This window comes from Pimephales promelas, chromosome 17, assembly GCF_988280905.1.
Source record: "Pimephales promelas chromosome 17, fPimPro1.hap1.1, whole genome shotgun sequence".
NCBI classification, from domain to species: Eukaryota; Metazoa; Chordata; class Actinopteri; order Cypriniformes; family Leuciscidae; genus Pimephales; species Pimephales promelas.
In genome coordinates, this window is record NC_142785.1 from 13,073,832 (window position 1) to 13,101,441 (window position 27,610).

The 27,610-nt window shown below is 37.3% G+C and overlaps 1 protein-coding gene across 2 annotated transcripts in view; it reads left to right on the top strand.

The window, feature by feature from the left end:
• The window catches only part of grid1b (glutamate receptor, ionotropic, delta 1b), a 618,587-nt gene that overhangs the window by 503,596 nt on the left and 87,381 nt on the right, over positions 1 to 27,610 (top strand). For both annotated transcript variants that reach the window (XM_089121931.1, XM_089121932.1), the window contains exon 6: positions 19,653 to 19,826. In XM_089121931.1, the coding sequence (XP_088978057.1) occupies positions 19,653 to 19,826 (174 nt within the window). The remainder of the gene's footprint in view (positions 1 to 19,652; positions 19,827 to 27,610) is intronic.

Genomic DNA, 27,610 nt, shown 5'->3' on the forward strand with positions numbered 1-27,610 from the left:
GTCAAGGTTTTAAGGCGCCCTTCTTATACATCCAGATTGACGCGCTCATCATTCAAGCTGATGATGCACGGGCTGTCGCCGGTCAACCTGATTACTGTGAGTTGATATTTGATTTCAGACACCTGTCACGCCTGAGGCGTTCCCCATTGCGTCATTCGACGTATTGTCTCGTTCCCTGTTCTCAGGGAACATAGGTTACAGTTGTAACCTGAGACGTTTTCAGATGCGCTTTATTGTTTCCTGGTCTAAGACGTCACCCACCTATGACGTCTCGTCACATCATTGGACTTATTAAAACCTTGCATGCAGTTATAGATTATCTCTGCTCTTGGCTGTCTGGAGTTCACTAAAAGATGTAAGCATACAGTGGGAGTCATGCAGATCTGTGTCAAACGAAATGTGCATGGAACAATTCCCAATCTGTACACTTGTTTCTAAGTACTAGGTTGTGCAAGGTGGAACAGCTGACTATTATTTGGCATACTTTTCTAGGACTGAACAATATTGCTCCCCCACTCTGATCTAAGGCAATTAATTGGCTATTTAAAAAGCAAATAGTGCACTTGGCTATACAATGCATCAGGATAATATATATATATATATATATATATATGTGTGTGTGTGTGTGTGTGTGTGTGCTTGGTTGTAATGTTATTCTCTATAATTTGATGAATAACTGCATCAATGGAAAATCTACACAAACATCAATAAATATATATATATATATATATATATATATATATATATATATATATCTACAAAACATATACAGCTTTCTTTCCACACTGACAGTAATACATTGCACTGAAGTCAAAAAAGGACATAAATAAAACATAAGACATCACTAACAATAGTATAGTTAGCCTATATTCTTAGACTTAAGGGCCATTCAAAATCACAATTAGTATGATAACTGTAAAGGGGTGGTCACACTACACTTTTCATTCCATTAACTTCTAATCATACATATGCGAATGCGTGAAAAAAGAAAGCACAATCGCATGCAAATTTCACTCCCATTCTGTAAGCACAGGGTGGCAATATAAATGAAAAAAAAGGCTGGATCTAATTGCAGGCAGTTGTCTTTAATTAAAACAAACTCAGACATGCAACACTTTTTCAAGTTTTTAGGAAACCAAAACACAGGAAACAGAACAGCGTTTATAGATTGAGAATTTATAACAAACAAACAAATGAAAATGAATGTGACACAGAGAAACACAAGGGACTAAACAAGGTAATTAAAAAGACAAAAGTGAGATACATGAGGGCTAATCCAAAGCTAAGTCAAACTGACGCAAAACACAAACGCAGACCAAATGTGATACCCCCCCCCACACACACACACACACACACACACACACACACACACATCAATGGCATCCAAGATGTAGGTGTCTTTGTTTCCGCAGTAGTTTCCATATTTTAGATTTTTAGGTCAAACCGTTCTTGTCTGTCAGTCACATAATGCAGGTCTATGGTCACCTCCTCAAAGAGTATGCACAGAGAAGTCAAAATTAAACATGATTTAATGACTCGTAAATGTAAGTACACATTGATGGCCTAAGAGACGAAACTAGTGGTTTGTGTGAGAAAACGAATAGTATTTATATCATTTTTACCTCTTGTAACGACAGCCACAAAGTGCCCATGCCCTCAGATCACTTGGACGTGGCTGTGGTTAGAGGTAAAAACGATGTAAATACTGTTCGTTTTTTAACACAAACCGCTCGTTTCGTGTCATAGGCCATCAATGTGTACTTAAATTTACGAGTCATTAAATCATGTTTAATTTGGACTTCTCTGTGCATGCTCTTTGAAGTGGTGACCATAGACCTCCATTATGTAACTGACAGATAGAATGGTTTGACCTAAAAATATCAAAATTGAAAATACTTTGGTAACAAAGACACATACATCTTGGATGTCCTTGAGGTAAGCTAAAACATACCAAAAATTAATTTCAAAGTGAACTATCCCTTTAAGTTGATAAATGTTTTGCACGATATTCTAATTTTTTTCGAGTTTCACCTGCATTATGGATCAACATCATGGAAAATCATCAAATATTATAATTGCAATTGAAATATAGTATTTGTGTGTGGCAGCTGCATGCAAAAATATTATTATCAATAATAATAATAATAATGAAATTGAGCTTAAAATCACATTGTAAAGGGTTTATTGAATGAAAAGCAGGCTATTTTCTTAATAAATACACAAATGAGCAATGCATGTTAAACAAATGTGAACCAAATTCATACTTTGACGTTTAAATTCCAACGTTGTTGTGAAAGGCCAACAAAGGAAAATGTGGAAAAATAAATATATAAATATATTTGAAAAGTTGCGTGGCTCCGTTTTTATTTCATTATCATTGTCCACTTGCCGGCTTAGTTATAACACTGTGCTACAACTAACCCAGCAGTGTAAGAAATATTGTAAACCTAGTTAACAATATCTGACATGTTTAAAATGGTGCTACAGCATATGTTTTTGCCAACAAGCCAGTGATTAAGGTAATATAAAGTTAGATTTGGTGACGTATACAGAAATCGAAAAATGATGAAAAAATGTACTTGCATGGTGTCAAAACACCCTTGTCCAGTATCCTCACGAAATCTTATCAAAACTTTCGACAAATCAACGGGAGACCGTCTTCTGGCAGCAAGAGAAAATAAGCGCAAACACAACCTCCTTGATCCTAAGTTCCTAACTATGTGAAAATGACAAGTGTTACATTTAACCCTGCTTTAGGTTGTGCCCCATGCTCCCCTATATGTCTCGCAAGTTGTTTGTTAATGTTAGCAGTTTTAGCATCTAATATGCAAACTGTCCATGTGCAGAAAGTGCATTTGATTTAGTGTTGCTTTTGAATTGCTATGTCAAAATATAATATGTGATTTGTGAGTATTCTAGTAACATTGTTTTAAATGAGTCATCATCGCTGTGTGTATGACTGCTCTCTGAAGTTAATTGAAGCCTTTTTCAAGTTTGGGCTATTGAGGCTGAGAATCCCTAACTTGACACACACGTGATCAGACTGGGCTTTCCTTAGCTGTAGGTCTGCAGTGGGCTCTGGATTTATCTCCTTACAGGGCTTCGGATCTTTGTTTGTGGCATGCTTGCGTGTTGAGTCTATGGTGGGTTCAGTATTGTATGGGTGTAAGAGAGGATGGATTCTTGGAGGGTTAATGGGGAAGATTGTGACAGATGTCACAGCATGCCTGGTTCCGTTGAATCAAGCCTCCACTGAAAAAGCAGAGGTTGACGTTGTTGTAATGCACGACAAGGTCCAGATCCAGAAGCATTTGCATGTGCACCTCGAGCGACCGATCATCCTGGGAGATGAAGAACTGCTGCCAGATCCATTAGTGAGGTCAGATCTTTTCCAGTACGGGGTTGCAATAAATACAAAACAGCAAATTGAAGTGGAGTGTCAGCTTATGATAGAGAGAAAATTATCATCAGCTGGTGTGGACACTGGTTATAGTTATTGCTCTTTTTCAAACAGCAATTACATGTTTTATGTTCAGTAGACAAATAGAATTTAGGTGATTTTGGTTGTTTTTTAACGTACTTTTTGCTCTAACTTTGCACAATAGATTGTTTTTTAGGTTTTTAAAAATTGCTTTTTTATGTAATGTGCGTTAAGCTTTCAGTCGACGGCGTAAGACTTGCAAGCATCACTGTTTTGAACTCAACATAAAGGGTATGAATGCTTGTGCATTGTAACAAATTAGAGGTGAGATACCTAGAGAGACAGAGAACATGAGAAAGATGAATAGTTTTGAAAAGTGTGTGGTGCATAATGTAGGCTATAGTTAGCCTGTTTTTCTAACCGTTACAACAGATGTGCATTTACAGTAGTGTGAATATTAAAAAAGCAGTAATCCTCAATAGACCACATTATAAATCAGCTCATAATCTTTGTAAGTGCTATCATTTGCATGAATCTGTAGTAAATTGAAGTGTTTATTATGTTGTATAGTTGATTGTATAGTCATTATATTCAGTATATTCATTAAAAGAAGTATTATGAATAATGGATGCCTGAATATACTGGCAAACTAATAAAACAGTGAAAGAAGGGACTAGCATTTGGAAGTAGGAAGTGGAATCGGTTGTGGAATTAAACCAAATCTGCTTTAAAACGATGATTAAATGATGCAGGTTTATTCAACCCTCTGAGAAAAGACTGTCTTTAATAACATTAACACAGTCTTCAAATAGATCAGATCACACATCCTGGGGAGAAAAAATTCACATGTATTGCAGCCATCATAACCAGCAATCATCTTTGAAGCATGTTGAAGGCAAATTACACAAGGGCAGATGGTATTTAATCGATCACATGTGATTGAAATTTCATTGCGTAACTCAATTTGCGAGTTGTGGAAGCCCCAGATTTTGTTTTAGTTAATTTTGACCGATGATGCCTTCCTGTTAAACATGCTGTGAAGCACCACATGCTGTTTTGCTGACTATGGAATGCACAGGTGTGATTTAACCCTTGTGCTGCATTAGATTTTTAACACCGTTGAGTGCATTAAGGACCAAAAATGGCCACATATTAAACATTGCCTAAAATATTATATATTATTATTATTTTCCACTTTTACCAAGTTAAATCTTTTAACCAGCATCATTCCTTATCATAACTACCAAAAATGTATTCAATTTCAGGATTTTAACCCTTTAATTACCAGTTTTGTTTGCGAAACCATCGATTTGTATAAGAGGAAAAAACACACAAAAATTCAATTATTTTCAATAAACTAAATGCAAAGAGAAAACTTTAGATTTGGATTATCACAGTCCCACTTTGCAAAAAATCCCACTTAGCGCGTTAGAGACCAAAAATGGCCACCTATTAAACATTGCCTATTGCCTAAAATAAGGTGCATTTCCACCCATAGGGAATAAATATGTAGTGACGTCATCTGGTGGAATACACTATATAATGCAAATATAATGCTTTTGCTTCAAAATGAAAGGATGTTTGTGCAAAAATCATGTTTCATGTATTACTGACAGCCTCAGATTTAAACAACGTTTTAATGGGTTTCAATGGGCCATTTTTGGTCTTTATGGTGCTGAGTGTTACTATTTGATCTACACAGTGTGTGTTATACATATTTTGCAAAATGGGATCACATTTTTTTACATGTATCCAAAAAGTCACAATTTTGCCAAATTTCATACCATTTGCATTAAAACAGCCAAAATGGTCAAAGAAATTAAACTGCAAAAGACCAAAAATGTCCCTAATGCAGCATAAGGGTTAAATTGAATAAGAAAACACCAGCTAATATTGATCACTTTTTCCCCATTGCATATTACCGTACAAGCCATTAGTCTAAAACATTAGATGACACTAAACTAATAAATTATCTTCGGACTATTGCTAGGTCAAAGATGAAAGGCGGGTTTGCAGAAGGTTGTTTTTTTTTCTTCTGTACATTAGAATATGTCCTGTTTAATTATTTTTTGTATTTATTTATTTTTGTCTGAGGAAAAAAATAATGGCATTGAGCATCCCAAACATGCTCAATGGGTGACATGTCCAATGAGGATGCTAGATGTTTTCAGCTTCCAGATTGGCTGTTGCTCATGACATCACTGACCTGGGGTGCGTTTCCCGTACAACGACGTAGTTCGCTGATTCACTACCATAGTACGATGTATCGTTGGAAAAATCAACTAGCTAGTCACGACTGTTTCCCGAAACCCACTGTCGCAAAGTATCGTTCAACCACGTTGGTTTCGCACGTGGTGAAGGAATAACTACTCTTAATGAAACTGTTTGAGATCCAATTAATGCTAGATTTGTTTTATATAAATTACAGACATGTCATCTGAGGATTATTTCTAATTGTTCTCAGTTGTTTTGCTTTATTACCAGACTCAATATTTGGCTCATTCTTACATAGTAGAGCACGTTCGCACATGCGCACTCTTCAAACACGTTACTTCAAATCTTTTGACAAACTAAAAGACGTAAATTACATTTGTATGTATTCTAAATAAAAGACACAGATTGTACTGAATGTCAGCTTGCTTATTTTGCTCAATATAAGGATTTATTACCTCCAAATGTCATGCAATATAGAAACGATGCCTCTAACCACAGGTCGAGAGCTGTCGTTCAAACCACACAACTTTGCGATGCTGTTTGCGAATGTTCGTTGGAACAATGGTTTCGGGAAACACTGAATCGTTGAACTATGCTGATAACGACGGAACTTGCGACCATAGTTGGCTAACAATGCTTTCGGGAAACGCACCCCTGACCTGTCGGCGAGCTCAACGATTTGCAAATCGGGCTTAAAATCCTGTAGTGTGAGCTTGGCTTTAGCCGTTTTATGTATGTATGTCTTTGGTCATTGGTCTGCCAGTCATGTTAGTGACACATGACAGGAAGTAGGAAATAGCCAGTATAAAGGAGGCAGCATGGCAAACAAACAAGTTTACAAACACATCGACCAATTGGTGTTCACCAACTGGATTGTGGAATTACCCTTTGAGGACTTACCTCTCCAGAAAGCACACTTTATTGCATTATCACTGTGGATTGTACAGTATATGAAGAGTTCAGATGCAAAAGCCTCTAAATGCCATTTGAAATTTTCTTCTTTAATGATGATTTTTATCAAACTTGTATATTTATGTTCAGTAATTTCACTTAAATAACAATTAATAGGTAATTATCATTGCCATTTAAGTGAAATTACTGAACTTAAATATACAAGTTTGATAAAAATCATCATTAAAGAAGAAAATTTCAAATGGCATTTAGAGGCTTTTGCATCTGAACTCTTCATATAAACCAGTGGACACATTCATATTGGGACTTTCAACTAGTGGTGGGCAGATCAAGGCTTCATGAAGCAATGAAACAGTTGAACCAAATGTGACATATTGGGCTCTATCTTGCACCCGGCGCAAATGACTTTATACACAAACGCATGTATCATTCCTATTTTGCACGCGCGCAAAGCGGGATTTTTCCCTCCACAGACGCACGTCTGAAAACTAGGAAATGAACTTGCGCTCCCTGGGCGGATCGGCGCAAAAAGGAGGCGTGTTTCGGCGCAAACATTCCCTGGTGCTATTTTACACTTCCAGAAAACAATTGCGCCACTGGTCTAAAGTCAGTGGCGCATTGCGCGTTGTTCATAATGCTATTTTAAGCGCGCATGCTTGGCCATAATGTAGTGGGTGCACAGCACACATACACTTTGATTCTCTCATCAGACAGATGCAGCAGTTTTTGTTTTTTTTTGTTTTTTGCAAATCCTACATTATAACAAGGAAAAATATTAAAACATGAGGGAAACCATTGTGCTTTACATGAAGACGAAAAAAACCTTATTACCCATTTTTTAAGGCTAATTGTAGTAGGCCTACTAAAGGATCAGACCTGTTTGCCCAATAGTGGCAAGAAACATACGTATATAATGTTTAACTGACGCTGATGTGCGAGGGTTTCTCCCATCCCCATACAACGTCACTTCTCTGTCTTTTACTGCCCTGACAAGAACGTCGGTCTCATCGGCTGTGAATGCTCCTGGCGCGCGCCTGGTAAACCCGCCGTTATAATAACAATCCGTCATACAACATGCGCACCTGTTCTTAAAGGGTATGTTGGATGGCGCTCTGATTGGTTTATTTCACGTTACGCCCAAACCATACCTATGAATAATGAAGCTACTTTAGACCAACCTCTTTTAGATTTGCGCCAGGTACAAGAGGCATTTATCCCGCCGGGAAAATAGCAACAGCGCCGGGATCCGCTCACACAGTTACTTGCGCTTTGCGCATTGACACGTGCGTTTCAGATCATTAAAATAGGGCCCATTGTGTCGAGGCTTTGAATCAACCCGACACCCTTCTCCACTGTGACACCTAGTGGTCACTTGCAGGTGTTGATCTGAAACAACCTTGACAACAAGTAGGCTCCTTAATGTGCAGAATGTTATTTTGCTCCAGAAAAATGAATAATAAAAGATAACAAGTCGCAATGTCTCATTTTTAGATTATCTTAATAAAAATATAAATTTATCTTCTTTGGAAGGACTTAGCCAATTTTTTTTTTTTTTTTTTTTTAACAGATAATTTCTCCAGTCTCCAGAATAGAATAGAATAGAATAGAATAGAATAAAACTTTTCTTTGGTCTCACCAGACCTATAAAAACATCACTATACATAAACATATATAAACATACCAACATCATATCAGTGCCGTACATTTGTGCGCTCGTCACATCACTGCAGTTTAGCCTACCCCATACACACTGTGTACAATATACTCTCTCTCTCTTCAGAAAATTACCATTTAGTGTGTTTTTTTCCAGTCAAAAAATCCTCTCACAAAAACCCACGAGGTCAAGATGAGTTGACTTCACTTATACAGATGTGAGATTGTGTGTTCTGTTCCTGACCCTGTCAATCAAACGCTGAATCGGCGGAGCACTCCACCTGCCAAAACACTCAGAAGCTTCATTTAGCCTTAATCACGTGACATGGGTGTTTTGGATCACGCTTCAGATCAGTGTTTCGAAACATCTGCGCTTCGGGGTCTTCTGGAAAACTGTCATTCCGAAGCTGTGCGTGAGCCATCCCTACTTTCAATACACTAGGGCCATTGAGGAATGTTACCTTTCATTTCGAGGCATATTGAATGACTGATAAATATTAATTTACATTTATGCATTAGGCAGAAACTTTTATCCAAAGCATTTCAAGGTAAACATTTACATTCTTTTCAGTACTTGCTTTCCCTGGGCATTTCAAGCGCCAACTCTCTACTGTTTGAGCTCTCTACAGGAAAGCCATTTATGGGTCTTGGGTAAGTTTTTTACAAACAAAAATTGCAAACAAACTGATTTGGATTCCCACCATGTATTACAGTATTACAATACTCCAATGTATTCCGCTTATCTCCAGTTATTATTACCAATTATTTAATTTTATCCATATTTATCACGTGCGCTCAGGTGACACAGCTCAAAAAGGGTTTTATGTCCTCTTGATATACGAGTGCTGTCCATTTCTCCTGCTTGCAAAAGAACAATGAGAGCCATATCATAAGCATATTTAAAAAGACTAAACATCTTATTCTTAATTATAAAATCATTTATAAAGCCACCCTTTTGTCATTACAGGCAAATTCAAAGACCTTCAATGAGCCACCTCTTATTATTTGGGTTTATGTACTGTTTTGGTTTGAACACAGTTCTTGAAAAAATAATCTTATGAACATTGTCTCATACATTAAAAAAATAATAATATTAATAATACAAAAAAAAAAAAAATCCCATGCCATTTGGTCAAAGCAATTTCTCAAGTGTTCTTTGCCTTGTTCAGTCCAGCTTTATAATAGCTTTTATAACCATCAGCAATTTTCCAAGACATTTATCCAAAAATGTGCAAAAGTCTATTCGGGCTATTCACATATTGGTGTAAAGCGGCTAAATAAGATCATCACAAGGGTTCACATCCACCAGAATAAATACTGGTTGTTCAGAACTGGCCAGCATATCGCTAAAACATTCTGCTATTTTGTTTCAGGCTTTTTCACCGTCCGGTCCGGGAAAACACTAAAATAATTGTTATTTATCCCTAGGGGGATAAAAATGTCTAACAATCGTTATGGAGTGCACACTTGTATATGTATTTTGAATTGGGTTGCCCCAATCTGTTATCCACGTAGATACGCAGACCTTCTCCAAAAGCTTTATGAGACGCTATTTCATCTCCGTCCACTCTTATCATTGTATATCCTCTTATGCCGATATCTTGGATTGCTTCTTTCAACCAGGTCCCTGTAAAACATTTTTACTACATTTTACTACTTTACTACTACATTTTACTACTTAGGGAATGTACGTTTGACAAGGTAATAATAATAATAGGCAATGGAGGACAACACAGCATCTTAAGCTTTTGGCACACCATACCTCTTGATCCTCATTTCTTCAGTGAAGTAAAATCAGGTATTCAAATCAGGGTCTACGGTGTGGGAGCTGGACACGCTAAGAAGGTTGCGGGCACGCTAGCAAGGCCGCAGCTGCTAGTGACAGTCGCTAGCATGCCTTTTGAGACCAGGAGAGTGAGTTTATTACACTCACCAAGCTTATTACACTCACACCCTCTAAACCTAACATCCGGGTCACGGCACCAAATGTAACTGGTCTCATTTGCCCTGCTCTGAGTGGGTGGGCATGCTAACAAGGGTGCTAAGACCACAGCCTCTAAAGACTGACTTTTGAGGCCAGGGGAGCGAGGTTTACGCGCACTGACGCACAGCTTTACTGGCCTACGTCCGTTACACTTATATTGTAATTATTATGAGCACAAGTTGTAATGCTGCATAATTGCATAACATGTATTATATTACAGCTGTTTTACTGCAATTTGGACATTACCTTGATCCCCTGGTTTGTATTATGAAAAAAAAAAAAAAAAAAAACTTGAATTGATTTATTTCGCCCTTTCAAGTCAGAATGTCAGACACATTTGAAATATCAGAACTGTGCTGGCTTGGGGTATGTATCATTTCAGACGACTCCGATTTGATGAAGTGGTTCAACTTGTTTACTGAAGAATAAACAAAAATCGGCACTCTGCCATTGCTGCTTCCAAAAACATTTTATTAAAATATCCAACGTAATAAACATGGCCACTGCAAGCTACAATGCAAGCTATCATTTTATTTCGATATTCCACTTTAGACATTCTACTAACTACTCAATAGCGTATTAGTAGACTGTTAGGTTATGGTTAGGTGTTAGGGTTCTGGTTAATAGAAGATGTTGACGTAGTTGGCAAGTTACTTATAGTCAGTAGAACATCTGTTGGGGAACCATCAAAATAAAGTGTTACCAGATATTAAGCATACAGTCTACTAATACTAGTTGACATGTAGTTGCAAAGTTACTTATAGTTAGTAGAATGTCTAAAGTGGACAATCGAAATGAAGTGTTACTAGTACGATGTCAGGTTAAAACTCACTGGTGTATTCTGGTTAAAAAAGACAGTTTGTTCATCACTACTGTTATAGTCCTAACATTTAGTGATTCACTTTTATTTTGTACTTGCTGAGTTCCACTACGCATTAAGTGCAAATTACTTTACTTTACCTGACACATTCTCATAGCAATTTGTAACTATTTTGTAATGTTGGCAAATTGATGGCTAGTTCATGTGAGTTTGTACGAGTCAATTCGTACCTTACGATTTACTTACAAACTGATGGTTGAGGTTTATGGGTCCTTCATTCTTCTTCTTTTTTTTTTTTTTTGTGGTCAAAGCTTGTAGTCTTCATTTATCTAGTCAAATTTCTAGAGTACCAGTCACAACCCATTACAGAAGGTACTGCTTTATTCCCAGATGTTTCAAACAGTAGACTGTGAAATTACAAGGAGCATCGCAAACCCATCTGTACAGGCAGAACACTAGCAGGCTTTTAGTGTTAACATATATCCTTTGAACCAAGAGTCACATGGGGAACATAAGAGGACACATATTGAAATGGGAAAAGGATGTTAGATACGGTCTCTTTTTGTCCTGGCTATTTTTCTACTCTTGCAGCAAATATAGCTATAGTGCTTTTGAGAACACATACATTTTCCATCCTCTACATGTCTGTTTCACCATTTCATGTACCTGTCAAAGTTTTCAGGCTGGACCATGAATAATGGCTGAGCAGCATCTTGATGATAAATATTTCAGTAACAGAGCTGTTTTGCCTAATTTATTTACAAAGTATCTGCCATCTTAACTTTACAAGTGATCACTACATGCAAAAAGATGAACAGGATAAACAAATAGTATATTGTCTCATGGGAAATTTAATGCATAACAGATTTCATCTGCTACATGCCGCTGTAACTTATTAAAAGAACTCATTTGCAATGATTTTTATTAGTATTTCTTGCTGCTACACCTGCAATTTTCTTCTTCACAAAACAATCTGTCACCATGTGCATGTCACACATTTAATGCCAACACGGTGAGCTTGTTTTCAGTGAACCATTTGGCATCAATATTATACCATTACACATTTATTTTCTCAAACTGTTTGTCTGTTAATTTTGCCTGCTTAAATGATGCCTTGTTTTTAAGAAAGATTTAGTATATATTATTGGTTATACATTAAAAACTATATTTTAGTGCTGGGCAATGATTAATCTCGATTAATCGCATCCAAAATAAAAGTTTGTGTTTTCATAATACATGTGTGTGTGTAATGCGTATAATTACGTTGTATATATAAATACACACACATGTATGTATATTTAAGGGGAAAAAAAGTTATTTATATATACAAAATATTAATATTTATAAATAATATACATTTTGTACAAATATACATGCAATATATCACTTACACCCAAAACCCAAAATATATGGAATGCATAACAGGAATATCACTGAAATATCACTTTCACTGAAACTATGGATATCTTGTGCTGTCATTTTACTTAGAAGGAAGACTTTTGTCTGCCATATAGTTTTTGCAGGGAGGTACGTCAAGGAAAGCTAAAATTGACAGTTTTATGGTACAATTAAATGTTGTTCCTGGGGTCTGAGAAAACCTCAACTTCTGGTGCTACTTCCCTAAGCAAATGTAGCCTGTTGCTAGATTGTAGCATGCTAGCCCGCTAGCCCAGAGGAAAGAAAAATCAATAATAAGATCTCTTTAACATCTCAAATGTTTCTCCTAGACAAAAATAGGTTACTAAAATGCTTACTGTTTTCTTATTTTTTTATTTTTATTTATTTATCTTATTTTTTTTTTTTTAGACAAAAAGCGTGCAGCACATATGTACATCTAAACGCTGCTCTCAGCACTGAGGGTGGTGTCAGATGTTCGCTGGTCACATATTTCGAACTTTGTTTTACCCCTAAAAGAAGAGCAAAAAAATAACTATGCCATGAGTATATTCGGGCCTTTATGCCCATTGATGCTGTGACCTCTGCACTGCCCACTGCGTTCCTAATAAACTCAGCTTTCTTCCCAGTCTCACAAGAACTCAGAAAATGTAACTTCTCTGCCTGTGCTGACCTTCCCATTCCCTTTGGGTATGGGCCTACCCTGTTTGCAGAGTGACTATGTCTGCTTTCACACATTTTAAGCTCTGGCTTCCTGGCTCTCAGTGATAGATTTTTGTCTCTAATGACAATCTGCATGGTTTTGCTCAGATTATCAGATTATCCCTATTCAGTCAGCTCCAGAGCTGGACAGTAACAAAATACATTTACTTGAGTAGGATCTGTACTTTACTCGAGTACTCATGACTTTACTCAAGTACATTTGAGATGGAAATATGGTATCCTTTACTCCACTTTTTATCCATAACCTTGTACCGGTACCTGTTACTACTAAAAAAAAAAAAAAAAAGAAATGGATGAAGACGCAGCAGGTCCATACCGGGAATGTGCCGACCCGTGGACCCCACCTCGCCAGACTATTTCAATGTTCTGTACATTCTGAAATTTTCTTAATGTGCAATAAAACAACATGGTAAAAAAGATAAAAATTACTTGATTTTACTTTCAATTCCTTTTACATTCTCCAATGTATTAACATTAATATTTTTTATAACTCCATGTAGTATGTTTCAGTACATAAATGTAAGCACTGTGGCAGTAGTAATGCAATATTTAGAAAATGTACTCTTGTACTCTTGATACTCAAGTACTTTTAAAAACAAGTACTTCAGTACTTTTACTTAAATAAATATCCGACTGTAGTACTTTTACTTTTCCTTGAGTAAAATTTAGCAAGGGGTATCTGTACTTTTACTAATAAGTAATAAAGCTTTGTACTCTGTCCGCCTCTGGTCAGCTCATTCCAAAGTTCTTGGAATTTAAAATCCAAATCTTCAAATCTCTAAATCACTGATCTTGCAGAGGGAATGATATCCGGGTTGGGATGAACAGGCCAATTTAGTGCATTTCAAAACCAGGTTCATGTTTGTCTCTCTTGTATAAAACTGAACATGCTTTTAGTGCAACTCACTGGAGATTTTTTGTTGGTTAACAACAGTATGGCTATGTTGGTCCACCAGCATAACTTAGAAATTCCTGCAGTGGTGGTCTCTGGCTATTTTTTTTTTTTCTTTAAGGTGCAATGTGTAAAAAGTTTGAGTATCTATTAATAGAAATGCAATATAATATCCGTAACTATTTTTCAGTTCTCTATAAAGAACTTACTTAATAAACCTTAAAGTTTTTATTACCTTAGAATGAGACATCTACATAATTTCTCATTTATATCTACATAACCGCGGGCACCCCCTTCTATGAAGGTCTACATTTTGTGACGTCATTTTTCTACCGTAGCCGAAAGCGAACAAACAGTGCTACAGAGTGTGTTTCGTCACTACCTTGAAAGAGAAGCCGCAGAAACCTAGAAGTTAGCTTTTCCCTTGTCAGTGGTGTAAAATACGTAGTTGGACTGTTTCATGTAACTTAGTTCTCCCTCGCTGTGTTATGGCTTTTGTATGTGGGGATAAATGTGCTAGTTACGTTTGTGAGACAGTTGATTAGTACTCTTGTCATTGACCGTAAATCAGTATCACAGGAATCACCAACCAGTCGACAAGTTGATCTTGGAAGCATTTTAATTTGATCGTAAAGAGTTTTCAAAATCAGAGAAAAAAAAAAAAGCCTGCATGGTGCCCCTAAATGATTTCTAGGGGATGCGGAGACAGGGCCAGATCTACCATACGGGCAATCTGGGCACATGCCCAGGGGGCCCTTGCGCAGAGAGGGGACCTCTGTGATCGGATTTTCTTTTCTTCTTTTTTTTTTTTTTTTAAATAGAATACACAAGGCCTGGCCTCGATCTTGATAAGTATCCAATCAGAATAAAAAAAAATAAAGACCAGCAGGGCTGCCAAGAGAGAAAAACAGAAGGAAAAGAAAGAGAAAGCGGCTGCTATTAAAAATGTCCCGCGAATAAATAGCTTTTTTAAATGAGCTAAGAATTACGAAGAGGAGGGTGTCAAGGAGCTAACCACCTTTAATGCTGGTCTATACTGCCTACACTCAGAAGCAGAAGTGTTAGCTTTAGCGAAAAAGTTGTGGAAATACAGAGATGAGGCCGGTCATCATTATCAGCAAACAGAACAAGGTATTTATTTTTATTTTTTTTTACTTTTTAGATTTAAAGGAACACTCTGACTTTTTGGGACTTTAGCCTATTCACCATATCCCCCAGAGTTAGATAAGTCCATACATACCTTTTTCATCTCCGTGCGTGCTATAAGTCTGTTTGACGCACCCACCGCTAGCCTAGCTTAGCACAAAGACTGGATGTGAATGGTTGCAGCTTTCATACTAATCCAAATGAGTGACAAAATAACGCAAACGTTTTTTTATTTTCATGTTGTGGTTTGTATAGTCACAGAGTGTGCAAATATCAAGGCCATATGAGACACTGACATCTTTTAACCGTATAAATACTATATTTTCTGAAGGCGAAGCACTGATACTTGGGCAGAGTGATAACCATCACCTGAGACGCACCGTGACGAGGAGCAGAGAGTTCGCTCAGTGTTTGGAATAAAGAGTCAGCAATTACTAACGTTATATAGAAAAGCATAGTTTATCATGGGTGTTTGCTTTATTGTATGAGCTGTGACAATAAACTGGGGAGACCAGGTAATACAGTACCATGTTTCATTGAATTCCAACCAAAAACGCATCCAGATTTATAAATATCACAGAACATGAATAAACAATTATTATTACAGGATTCAATATATTTTAAATGTAATTTATTAGCTGAACCAAATGTATTCAACAGCATATAATATACAGTATAATTGCATTACTATAGGATAGAATAAGGGGAAAGTAATAGCACAAATTGTTTTTGCACAATGAACTCAGCCTGAACAGCCTATCGTACCCTTTTGCACGCTCAAGTTCGTTATTTCCATGGTTATTTCAAATTTAGGCTAGGCGCGCGGAGGGTGCAAAGTTCAACGCGCTCGTTTTTTTCCAAGCGCGTCCGCGCCGCATCAAGATAAAAACATATTCATACCCTAATCATATAATAGTGTCACTAACGTTACATTAGATCTGGCTAATGGCACTGTTACAGTAGGTCATCTAAAAACATAACGGAACACTTACCGCAGCCGCAGGTGATCCACTTGTCCTGTCTGTGCAATAGATGGGATGGCCGTATCCTTCAGCACACGTTTATGGTCCGTGTGGCAAATTCCATTTTTTTCAAAACAATCGTCCTCATTGAAATGTACCGAGCAAACATAATGTCCCTTGATAATCTATTTAGGTGTGTTTGGATAAATATCCAGAGTAAGTAAGTTAGCCATTTCTTCATCCAGTCAGCGTTTTTAGTTGGAATTCTGTGAAACATGGTATTACCTCCCCTGTTTACTGTCGCAGCTATTTACAATAGAGCGAAAACCCATGACTGTAAACTACGCTTTTACTATTTATAAATTGCTGACTCTGTTACCCAAACTCTGAGCGAACTCTCCTCACCACGGCGTGTCTCCGGTGATGCGGTTATCACTCCGCCAAAGTAGCAGTGCTTCGCCTTCAGAGAATAGTTCCCAGGTTTTATACGGTTAAAAGATGTCTGTGTCTCATTTGACTTTGTTATTTGTACATTATGTGACTATACAAATCACAACATGTAAACAGGAAAACGTTTGCGTTATTTTGTCTCTCATTTGGATTAGTATGAAAGCTGCAACCAGTCACATCCAGTCTTTGTGCTAAGCTAGGCTAGCGGTGGGTGCATCAAACAGACTTATAGCACGCACGGAGATGAAAAAGGTATGTATGGACTTATCTAACTCTGGGGGGTAAGGTGAATAGGCTAAAGTCCCAAAAAGTCGGAGTGTTCCTTTAAATGTGGGTACGTAGTTTAATTCAAGTATGCCTACCTTTCAAATAAAAAATAAATAAATGAAAAACTGTTCTTTTACCTTGTTACATTAGGCGACATTCCTCTTGTTATTCAGTAATATGTTGTTAAATGCGTAGTTTATTCCAAGTGCGCTGCATCTTTTTTTTTTTTTCTAGGCATGGCTCAATTCACAAATGAATCACTTTTTTGAGTCGATTCTGTTCAAAGTCTTAATCAAACATGTTGGCAGAACTGTCTAAATCCATTCGCAATTCAGTTTGAATGATTTGTTCAGATTCCTTTACGCACTGAAACGTCTGAAGCGGTTTCACACTCACTTTAACAGGAAGATTAAAGAACATCATGGGCATTGGATGAAGTGGCCGTGTTCAGCTTCACATGCGCGAGCACATGTGAAGAGTTTAACGCTTTCTTCTCTGTGTCAATGTTTCCCTTTACCTGCATTTGAATGTAAAACTCTGCAGATTTACTTTATTTCGACACTGATTAATAATCCAATGTAGTTGTATAAGTTATTCAAACCTAAAATTATAATTTTTAAACATTATTCTGTAGCCCAAAATTATTTGATTTAATTATTTAAATAAAAACAAAATCTAAATAACATGAGATAGATAGACAGACAGACAAATGCCGAACGCACTGTCGAGTTTAAACAATGCTTCACGCTTTAACCAGCTCAGCCACAGTAACAGCTCATATTTAGCCAGCTAAACTTTTACTACCCTGTTAGGAAAAATATGTAGTTGGATAGTTTCATGTGGTTCTTCTCCCTCGCTGTATTATGGGTTTGCTATGTGGTAGAAATGTGCTGGTTATGTTCATGAGACAATCAGCTGATTACTATTATTATATTATATATTAAGACTCTTGATCCTCACCTGACTATGGCTTTGTAAACTTTATCCATGTTGTGGTTTATAATGGACTGTGGTACAGAAACAGTGACAATGTTCACACTCTTGGCTTAATCTGGCTATTGTCTGCTGTCTCGACGATATGTTTGTCCTGTTTTAGCCACCGTAGCTTCATCGAAAGGTAGGGGTGAGCAGTGGGCCGAGCCCTTAGTGCAAACTTGCAACCGAACCGCTAGATGCCACTAAAATCACACACTGCACATTTAACTACTTTAAAAGTCTTTTTTGGTCACTTTCAGACAAACAAATTAAAGAAAATGACACATATACAGCAATACAATATACAAATAATATAATATCAGGTAGAAGCAAACATACATCGCTCTGTCCTTTTAAATGTCTGTATTGAAAGAACATGTTTGGCTGTTTAGTGAAGCTGATTGCTGTAGCCTATTTATTTATTTGTAGCTGGGCATTTTTTTTCATCAAATATTCTTTATCTCTTCTCTACATAATTAATGTCGTTAGTACATTATCAGTGGCTGCAGTTCAAAATAATATACTGTAATTTACAGTATATCTCTATGATGATTGGTGCCTCCTCTCCAATATATATATATATATATATATATATATATATATATATATATTGTTGTTGTTGTTGTTGTTGTTTTTTTGCTGACTGAACACTGACTGCTGAAAGTCAAATTCTTCCCCCAACAGAAGCAAAAGTCTCTGGCTATGGATTTTCCTCTTCCCTTTCTCTTTAGCAGTTTAATTAAATCAGCAGATTTGACACGTTTGGGAAAGAACAGTGACGGTTCTGACTTCATTAATATTTTATGATCCTACAGTTGTCAAATGACAAACGGGAAATACACATTCTGAGACATAAAATGAAAATAACAACTATGTTAGTAACATTAAATCACCTCCACATTTTGGATAGGCTGTGCCTTTCTTGCCTCCCCTTTGCCGCCACTGAATTCATGTGTGAGATGATTTTTCAGCAAGTTTCTTTTAAAACAAAAGATTCGGTTGTGGTTTGAAGTGGACCAATATGAATAATTATTTGACATTTAAATATGTTCACCTATTATGTTCACAAGGTTGAATATACTGTATTGTTGCAAATTCTTATCGAACAATAAATTTTCTTAAAATTTCCAGACTCAAATGATGTCAGAGGAGTTCAATATTTGTTCTTCATTGAAAACCATTTCCATTGCCTTAATTGGCTTACCATTTATATAGATTTTATTTAAATACCCTAATTTGATGCAATAATACCCAGCTTTCCCAGCATTCCAGATACTGCTTTGAAATTGCTTGTACAGTATATTGATTGTGTTGTTATTGATATTGAGTCCCTCTTTCCTCAGTGTTATGTGCTTTAAAGTAATGATTATGCCATTTTCTTTTCTTTCTACCTTTTCACAATCTCTATGTGCCAATGTTTTTTTTAAAAAAAAAACAATTTATTTACAGTCTCCTTGTTTACATATGTTACCTTATTTTAGTAATAACAGAACATGATGTATAATTACATACGATTTACATATGTTGTCTATATGTTGTCAATTGATATTACTTAGTACTTTTATGTATACTTTACTTGTAACAAATACATCCTGCAGTGTAACCAAAGCTTATACGTGACTGATGTAACACTTTATGTTGGCACACCTCACATGATGTACAAATAACACTTGACCCACAACTGATGTCATATTTAAGCAAACAAGTTTTTAATCTGTTTCCTTGGATATTTTACAAGGTATCTTAGAGCCAGTATCATCATTTTGAATGTAATAAGTTCTAATGTGATTCATAAATACTCATGATTATTCTTGTATCCTGTCTCTTTGTGAGTGTAGGAGATCAGTGATGCTGAGATTATGGAGTTGGCCCACAGTTCCTTGGGAAGGATGACCGTCGTCAGGCAGATTTTCCCCCTCTGGAGAGACAGCAGTGTGAGCTGTATGAGGAACAACCACCGCATCTCCTCACTGCTTTGCGACCCTCAGGAGGGCTACCTGCAGTCACTGGAGGTTAGTAACCATAGAAACACCATCATCGCCATGTATTAGATGGCATTCTCAAACCCATTAAATCTAGAACAAGTGAAGTTAAGATCAGGGATTTTTAACCTTTACAGACAATGGGACCCCAGAGTCTCTCACAGTGTTTTTAAAGTTATTTATTGTTTTATTTTTTTATTTTTTTAATTAGGCAGTTTTAGTTTTTTTTTTTTTTTGCTAATTTATTTTCAACTAGCCCCTATGAGAGTTTTCATTAAATGATTTTAGTTTTAGGGGAAGATTTACTAAACAGGGTAAATTCTATCGCTTTGGATAAAAGCGTCTGCTAAATGAATAAATGTAAATTAGCGTGAGAGCACAATTCCAATACATACAGCGGCAATGGGAGTGGAAAGTTCTGAGTCTGATCTACAGACGACTCACAAATTAAAGAGCCCCTATCATGGATTTTTGAAAATGACTGTTCATGTAGTGTGGAATATAGCTGCAAGGGATTGAAAACATCCTGCAAAGATTTATATCTGAAAGTGCACCGTTTATAAAGTTATTGCCTTTCAAAAGTGAGAGTCGACTCTGAGTCTATGAAATGAATTGTTTTTGAAACGAGTCATTAGCTGTTTCGTAGTGACGTAGATGCGAAACATTAGCTCATTGGCCGCTCCCAACAACTGCGCCCGCAGATGGAAGTGTAAACTTGAAGTCTAGAACACATTCAAATACTTCAGCTGAATAGCATCATGTCGAGAAGACGCTGTGTTCTACATTGCAAAGACAGTTCAGCCACTTGTTTTCATTGCCCAGGGACGAGCATGTGAAGAATCAGTGGTTAGAGTTCATATTTGCAACGATTCCACAACAGTATTCCCCGAACCTTGTGTTTTCATCATTTTAATGACGAATCATTCAAAAACATAAATGAAACAAATGTGGATTCGCAAGCCGATTGTTCCCGAAGGAGGGCTCAGTATCCAGTATATGGATCAGGTTCGTCCTCCTCCGAATCACAATCTGCAAGTAATATTAATAATGTGTGCTGTTATGTTTTCTGCAGCATGCACAATATAGTTATATTTTTTTGTGTGTGTTGTGTTGTGTCGCGCAGCTTCTAAGCAGGGTGAAGTTAGTTTTGTTTTTGATATTCCCCAGATATTCACTAAAAAATGGCAATTACCTCCTAAATGACTTAGCCAAAAGTAATTTAAACCCCATTGCCGCTAAAAAGGCAAGGCTAACAATGTTTCACAAGCTTAATCTTCCGTATTTTCGCTCTATATAATAAGCACTACCCTCAAAAGCCGCCGCAATGTGAGTTTCACCGGGAAAGCTCACTCTTGACGGAGTCCCTTGACTCGCGTGAGTAAGGGACCGTGTGGAAAGTACACTTTTTCTGACACATTTGTTCATACACTGTATATACAATTTTCAACACTTGACAAGCTATAATCCATTAATGGTGATGGGCGTTCCATTTTCGACAATCTCTGCCTACGGTTCACCAATAACAACTGACTGGGTCATTTGACCAATCGCCGCAGATTCGCGTCACTCAAAAGAGGTGTTTGGGAAAACGAATCGTCGAACGAATCATTTGGGAGTCGTTGAGCAAATCAGGTAAAAATAAATGCATATTATAAGACAAATAAAGTGTTGTTTTATCGTTGCATGCACGTTAAACTGTTTTTGGGAACTCCCAAAACAAAAATAGGAACATTTCAAATGCTATGATAGGAGCTCTTTAAAGAACACAGACATTGTCAGATCATTTCCATTTGGCTGACGCAATCTACCAGGTAGCGTCTGGTTTAAGGCCGGTTATAAGGAGGTAAATAATGTTGCGAAGTTGTAAATACCAGTACATTGACGAGCTCAAACCTTAGTAAATTTTCCTGCATCATTCATTTAAATACTATCCTCCCATAAATTTTGCGCCTGAAAGCAGTAGGGTGAAGGGTGAAGGGTGGAGTTGGGTAGGTTTAAGGGTGGGTTTAGGGATCAGGGGGTGGAGCTAGGTAGGTTTAGGGATCAGGGGGTCGAGCTGTGTAGGTTTAGGTATTTGTAAGGTGGGAGGAGTTGGATTCAACTCCTCTCCGTGGATTTCTGCAGTGAGGGCCATCTCCCTAAAAGGGAAACTTCTACAAATGCGTACATTAACTGTCCATGCCTTTTCAGAACTAATTTTTTACTGCGTGTCTTTAGTAAATTCTTACAGTAGGTGTTTTTAAAAAAATAAATAAAAATAAAACGCCAAAAGAGGGTTTGCACTGGTGCAAGCTGTTGCTAAATCTGGCTGGTGTTTTGTTTAATGGTCTTTTTATTTAAATTAATTAAATAATTGAATTATTTAAATGGAAGTAAATAAAGAAAAAAGGAACAACAGTAAAATAAATTTTGCAAATAATATTTTTATTTTAAAATTTGCATTCAAAAAAATAGTTCATGTTTGCTTAAAGGGTAACTAAACACCAAAACAACTTTTTTTAGTTAATGATCTGTAAGAATGGAGCTTCATAAATGCTGTTCATTGATTCGAGTACATTTTTTGACAATTGAGTATAAAGTGTTTTGATTTTCAAATATATGGTGTAAAAACGTCTGAGTGCTGCCCTCTTCAGGTTAAACGGAAAGCTCCTGCAGTAGGGGTACTTTCTAGTGATGGGAAGTCCGGTTCTTTTCCGCGAACCGGTTCTTTCGGACAGTTCGTTTTAATGAACCGGTTCAAAAAACCGGTTCACCAGTTCTTTTACGTCATCACGTAATGACGTCAATTCTATCATCCCGGCGGATAAAAATACTTCAAATTAAAGGCATTTGTAATCACAACTTCAGTTAAATAATAGTATGCATTGTCATAATCATCTTGGATAAGTTTCTTACATTTACATTTTGAAAACGAACCCTGCTGCAGCCTAGTCGATGTGCTAACGCGGATGTTTTACATGTTTTAAATATATAAAATGCATAAATGGTCTTCATCATTTTATTTGTTATTAAATAAACTTACATTTCGCCGATTCGCCCTCTCATTTAAGTCCTGGGTTCACCCGTACTACTGCGTGCTCGTATATCAGCACAAGATCAGCCGGCCGAAAGAAAGTTCTGTTCAGAGACGGTGCTATCACGCATGCGCAGTATCTCCAGCTCATCGGTTCTCCGTATCGAACGTGTCCGAAAGAAACAGTTCTCGGTTCTGCACTAGTGATTCAAGAGCTGCAACAACCAGTTCTCGACTCGAGAACCATAGCATAGGCCTGTGCTGAGCTGAAACCTGAATATACAGTCGACAAAACTAAAAAAATCGATGCATGTCTGTCTCCAATATAGCCTGTAGCCTATACGTAACAGTATACATCATGTTTATAATGTGTTAACATAACGAATTAAACATATATGTTTAATTCGTTATGTTAACACATAAACATTTACTAAGCAGTGCACCAAACCTTGGCAAGAGTTTACATCAAAGATTTATATTGTTACTTAGAAATTAAATGAGCTGTTCCTGAAAATATTATTTTAGTATAATAATAAATGTTTAGTAGTTTGACAGTTTTAGAATCCAATCATTATTTCCAATCGTTAAAATAATACAGTGATACAGTAATGGGATAAACATGTTTCCAAAATGTTTTATTTTGTTACACTTACTGATGTTCAACTAAAGACGTGGAAACGTACATTTCGTCCCTCAGAAAAAAAATGCACGCATGCCCAGCTCATTAACTCATCAGTTCTCAATATGTCGAACGTGTCCGAAAGAAACAGTTCTCGGTTCTGTACTGGTTATCCGACCGCTGTATCTGTACGTTCGGTAGTACACGCATGCGCAGTATCAGCTGCTCGTGCTCATCACTTCTCTCAGCACCAACATATGTCTCCGTTCAGTGAACTTTTTGAGTTACTGGAATAAAATGTACTTCTGGATATTGGTTTATTTCGATTCGGAGGGACTGTCAGGCATGTCTGAAAGTGAGTAACTTTAGTAACTTGTGGTTTAGCGCTGACGCAAGACGCGAACTGTTTCGAACGATTCAGTCCGATTTAGTGTACTGGTTCGACCGGTTCACTAAAAAGAACCGGTTCAAAAGAACGATTCGTTCACGAACCGGCCATCACTAGTACTTTCTGACGTAGCGAACTCTCAGACGCCACTCTGTCACGCCCTTGGTGCGAGCTCACCACGCCCTTGGCAGCCCCTGGTATAAAAGCATCTGGTTCCGTCAAAACTACTGTAGCGAGTCAGGAGTTGGATTTATGAGTATTGAAAACGATCAGGATAGCATATAATAGCATCTAGTTAGCATAGCATTTATATAGTTATTTAGATTCTTTTTTGAAAACGATCAGGATAGAGTATTGTTGCATCTATTTAGCATAGCATTATATAGATAATTTAGATTATTTTGTGTAGCTAGTAGCATAGTACAGTTAGGATAGCTTCAAGTTAGCATAGATTTATCAGTGTTTAGTACAGTGATCAGGATAGTAACGGAATAGAGGTGGACATGGGCTTCTCCACACAGCTCCACACGCAGTGCCAAACACTGCTCCTCCTGCAAGGACTCCTCCACCGCAGCGGCGTCTTGATGTGAGTGATCATGGATATTTTGACAAAAAGTTGAGTAGTTTGCATCACAGGATATTACTGACGGTTACAATATGCCCTATATAAAAACATGATTGTTGTTTGCTAGTGTTTTCCTTCTCTGCTGTGACGTCTAAATTTCTGCTTCTCGAAACCCCTTGAACTCATGAACAATAGTTTCATAGTAGGAAACAGATGGCTGAACTTTGCGCCGCACATACTCTGGAGTCTTACTCCTCAATTATTCATGAAAACGAGGGTTAAATGTTCTTTGATGTTTATTCATCTTGACAAAGAAAGCCTCACAGCGGTGACAAACCTGTCAGCTTTTCGTCTGCAAATCTGCAGTGTCAACATGAGCCACTCGCCTTTGTGTGTTTTTTTCCCTGTCACTCCAAAAACCAGCAATCACTGAAGTCACCCGCGCAGCTTATGCTAATACCTCCAACATGCCTTAACTGATGGTCAGTCTCAGTAAAGTGTGACAAATGTCTTCCTGTATGGAACTGTCAGCTTAACTAGTGTGGCCATCATTCACTGATCAGAAAGTGGTTGTTCGCACAGTAAGGACAGGTGCTCTTTTATACATCAACTGGAAAGATGACTGACACCTAGCAGCTTGTAACACTCAGCAGATGTCAAGAAATTTCAGTCTGGTGGATCTTGGACAGAGGAGAGTTCCTGATCCAGTGTGCCTGGAGTGAGAACACATCATTGTGTCATACAGCCCATAACTTGACAAAAAGGTAAACAAATTGCCAGTGATTGACAAGGTCATGAGAACTAAATTATTATTATTATTAAGTATTATTAAGTATAATAATAATAATGCTGGGTTTTTTACACATATCCATTTTTAAATTTTAAACTTTTAAACATTGTAACAAGATTAAAATGCAACAAAGCGGAACCAAAGATTATAGCAGGCAAGAGGCGAAACTCTGATGATTTTTGGGTAACAGCCACTAGGTGGCGATTTGGTAGCACGGCCGCCGTTTTGGAGTGCGTCTTTATAGGGCATTTCAGAATGTTTGTAAACAATAGGCACCGCGATACTTCCGGGTGGCAGAACGCGAGCGGCTTCCATTGACTAACTGAAGAGATCCAGCCGGCAACTGAACAGTTACACAGTTAAAATCATTGTTGTTGATCAAAGTTGAATCTATGGCGAAAATATGTTGTGTATGGGGTTGCGCCACCAGATATACAGCAAAAGGTGTAGGTTTTTTTATCGATTTCCTTCAGAAAAAAGTAAAAAATCAAAAAAGTCAAAAGTGCATATCGTCTTCTAATTATGAGCCTGAGCCCGATTTAAACCCAACCATTTTAATACGTGGGTCGTTATATAACTGACGTTCTCAACTAACGTAGTTATTTCTATTACTTTCTATGTTACTTTCTTTTGAGCGGTGAGTAAATGCTTCTTCATCGTAAATGCTTCTGATTGGCCAATGCGTTCAATAAATCAACACATATGTCTGTGATTGGCTACATCGCTCATCGCTGCAGTCACGTTATAAAAAGAAACTCTGCCATGTAAGTCATTTCTATTTTGTTTTAGTTGTTCTTGTTGCTTTTCTGCAACAGATGAATACAAATGTATTCGTTTTTATTTGTTTTATTCATAGATATTTCTAGTTTGCGGGAGTCCCGCGAATCGTTTTATTCTCCTGCAATCCGCACACACAGAGTACATTACCGCCCGCACTCGGCCATCAGATCTAGTCCCGCGCCGCGGTCTCTAGTGCGTTGGGAGTGCACGTCTCTAGATCAAAGAATCTAAGCTTTAATGATCATGTTAACTATGTCCGAATTTCCACCACGTCTGTTCTTGAATCAACTGTTGAAATGTAGATTAGGCTTCTGCCGGCGGTGTGTCTCCCTCCATGCAATTTACTAGTGTTGCCATAGGGACGCTTCGGCTTTTGCCACCCGGAAGAACGTCTATTATTGTTGTGACGTCATGGTGAATTGTCGTATAGAGTGCCGAAGTTACGACGTCACTCTGTAGGCCAAAACGCGGAAGTGTGTTAGCATTTTAGCACTACCGGTTCCCTCGCTCTACAGCCTATGGTATTTTTGAATGGGTTTTTGCTAAATCGCCTGAAATAAGGTCTCTGGTGAACAAAGCCTACAAAGAAACATTTTCACGTTTTGATCTATGACAGAACACACAGTTACAGTGTAACCTGCTTGTGGTTTTTTAAACTTTATTGTGTCTAATTGTGTTTTTTAAAATCTTTATATAGGCTTCAAAATGTATAAATTTTGGATTAACTTGTAAAGATTATCTTGCTAGACAAAACGTGTAAGGGTCACTACTCTTTGTTAAACACAGATCTTACGTTTTGCGATTTTCCAAAAGTCTATGGGGAAAATGCATTGCTTTTAGACCGAGGGAACCCATGCGCCGCTAGCTTCCGAGTTGTCCTACAAAGTGACGTCATAACTTCGGCACTCTCTAGCTTGCATGTGTATTGTTGTGTAATTTATATGCTAAAGTGAGTTTTTACTGTTTGGGTTGAATTAGTGGTGTGGGGTGCGTGCGTATTACACACAAATGAACTGCATATCAAATGCACGCGGAAAACCGCATATGCACGTGAAATCTCATTTTCATGTTTAAATTACACGACAATACACGATGCGTGTTATAGAGAGGCATTTACGTGAGAACAGGCTGGGAAAACAGCGTGACTAAGCTACATGTAATGTCCTTCCGATACTGTATGTATACTTGTTTTCGCATGTCCGGTTGCAGTGTCTTTTTTTCTAAAGCAACTCCAAAGTCCGAACAAAGTCTTTTGCATTTTACAGCGGTTGAATCTCTAGTTGTCAGTGGTGATTGTTTTTCGAACCTTTCTGGATCCGCCATCAAATTAATAAGTTTAATTATATCAAGTGGTCTGAGAAAAGGCTATCTCCACTTCCAACATCCTCACACGCAATATGTTCTTCTTTATGTGTACACATGTGACATAATGATTCAGGTTGGATTTTAGCCTACTTTTTTATTGATTGATTTGTTTATTTTTAACATAACATTATCTATTTTAAATAGCGTTGCGCTGCTGCTGGGCACTGGTGTTGCAATGGAACGTTCTATTGGTTTTCACGTCTTGTCAATATAAGTTATTTGACAGAATATATAAAATGTTTAAAACAAGTTATGATAGTGTTATTTGATTTGTGCAAGTACATTTGTACCTTT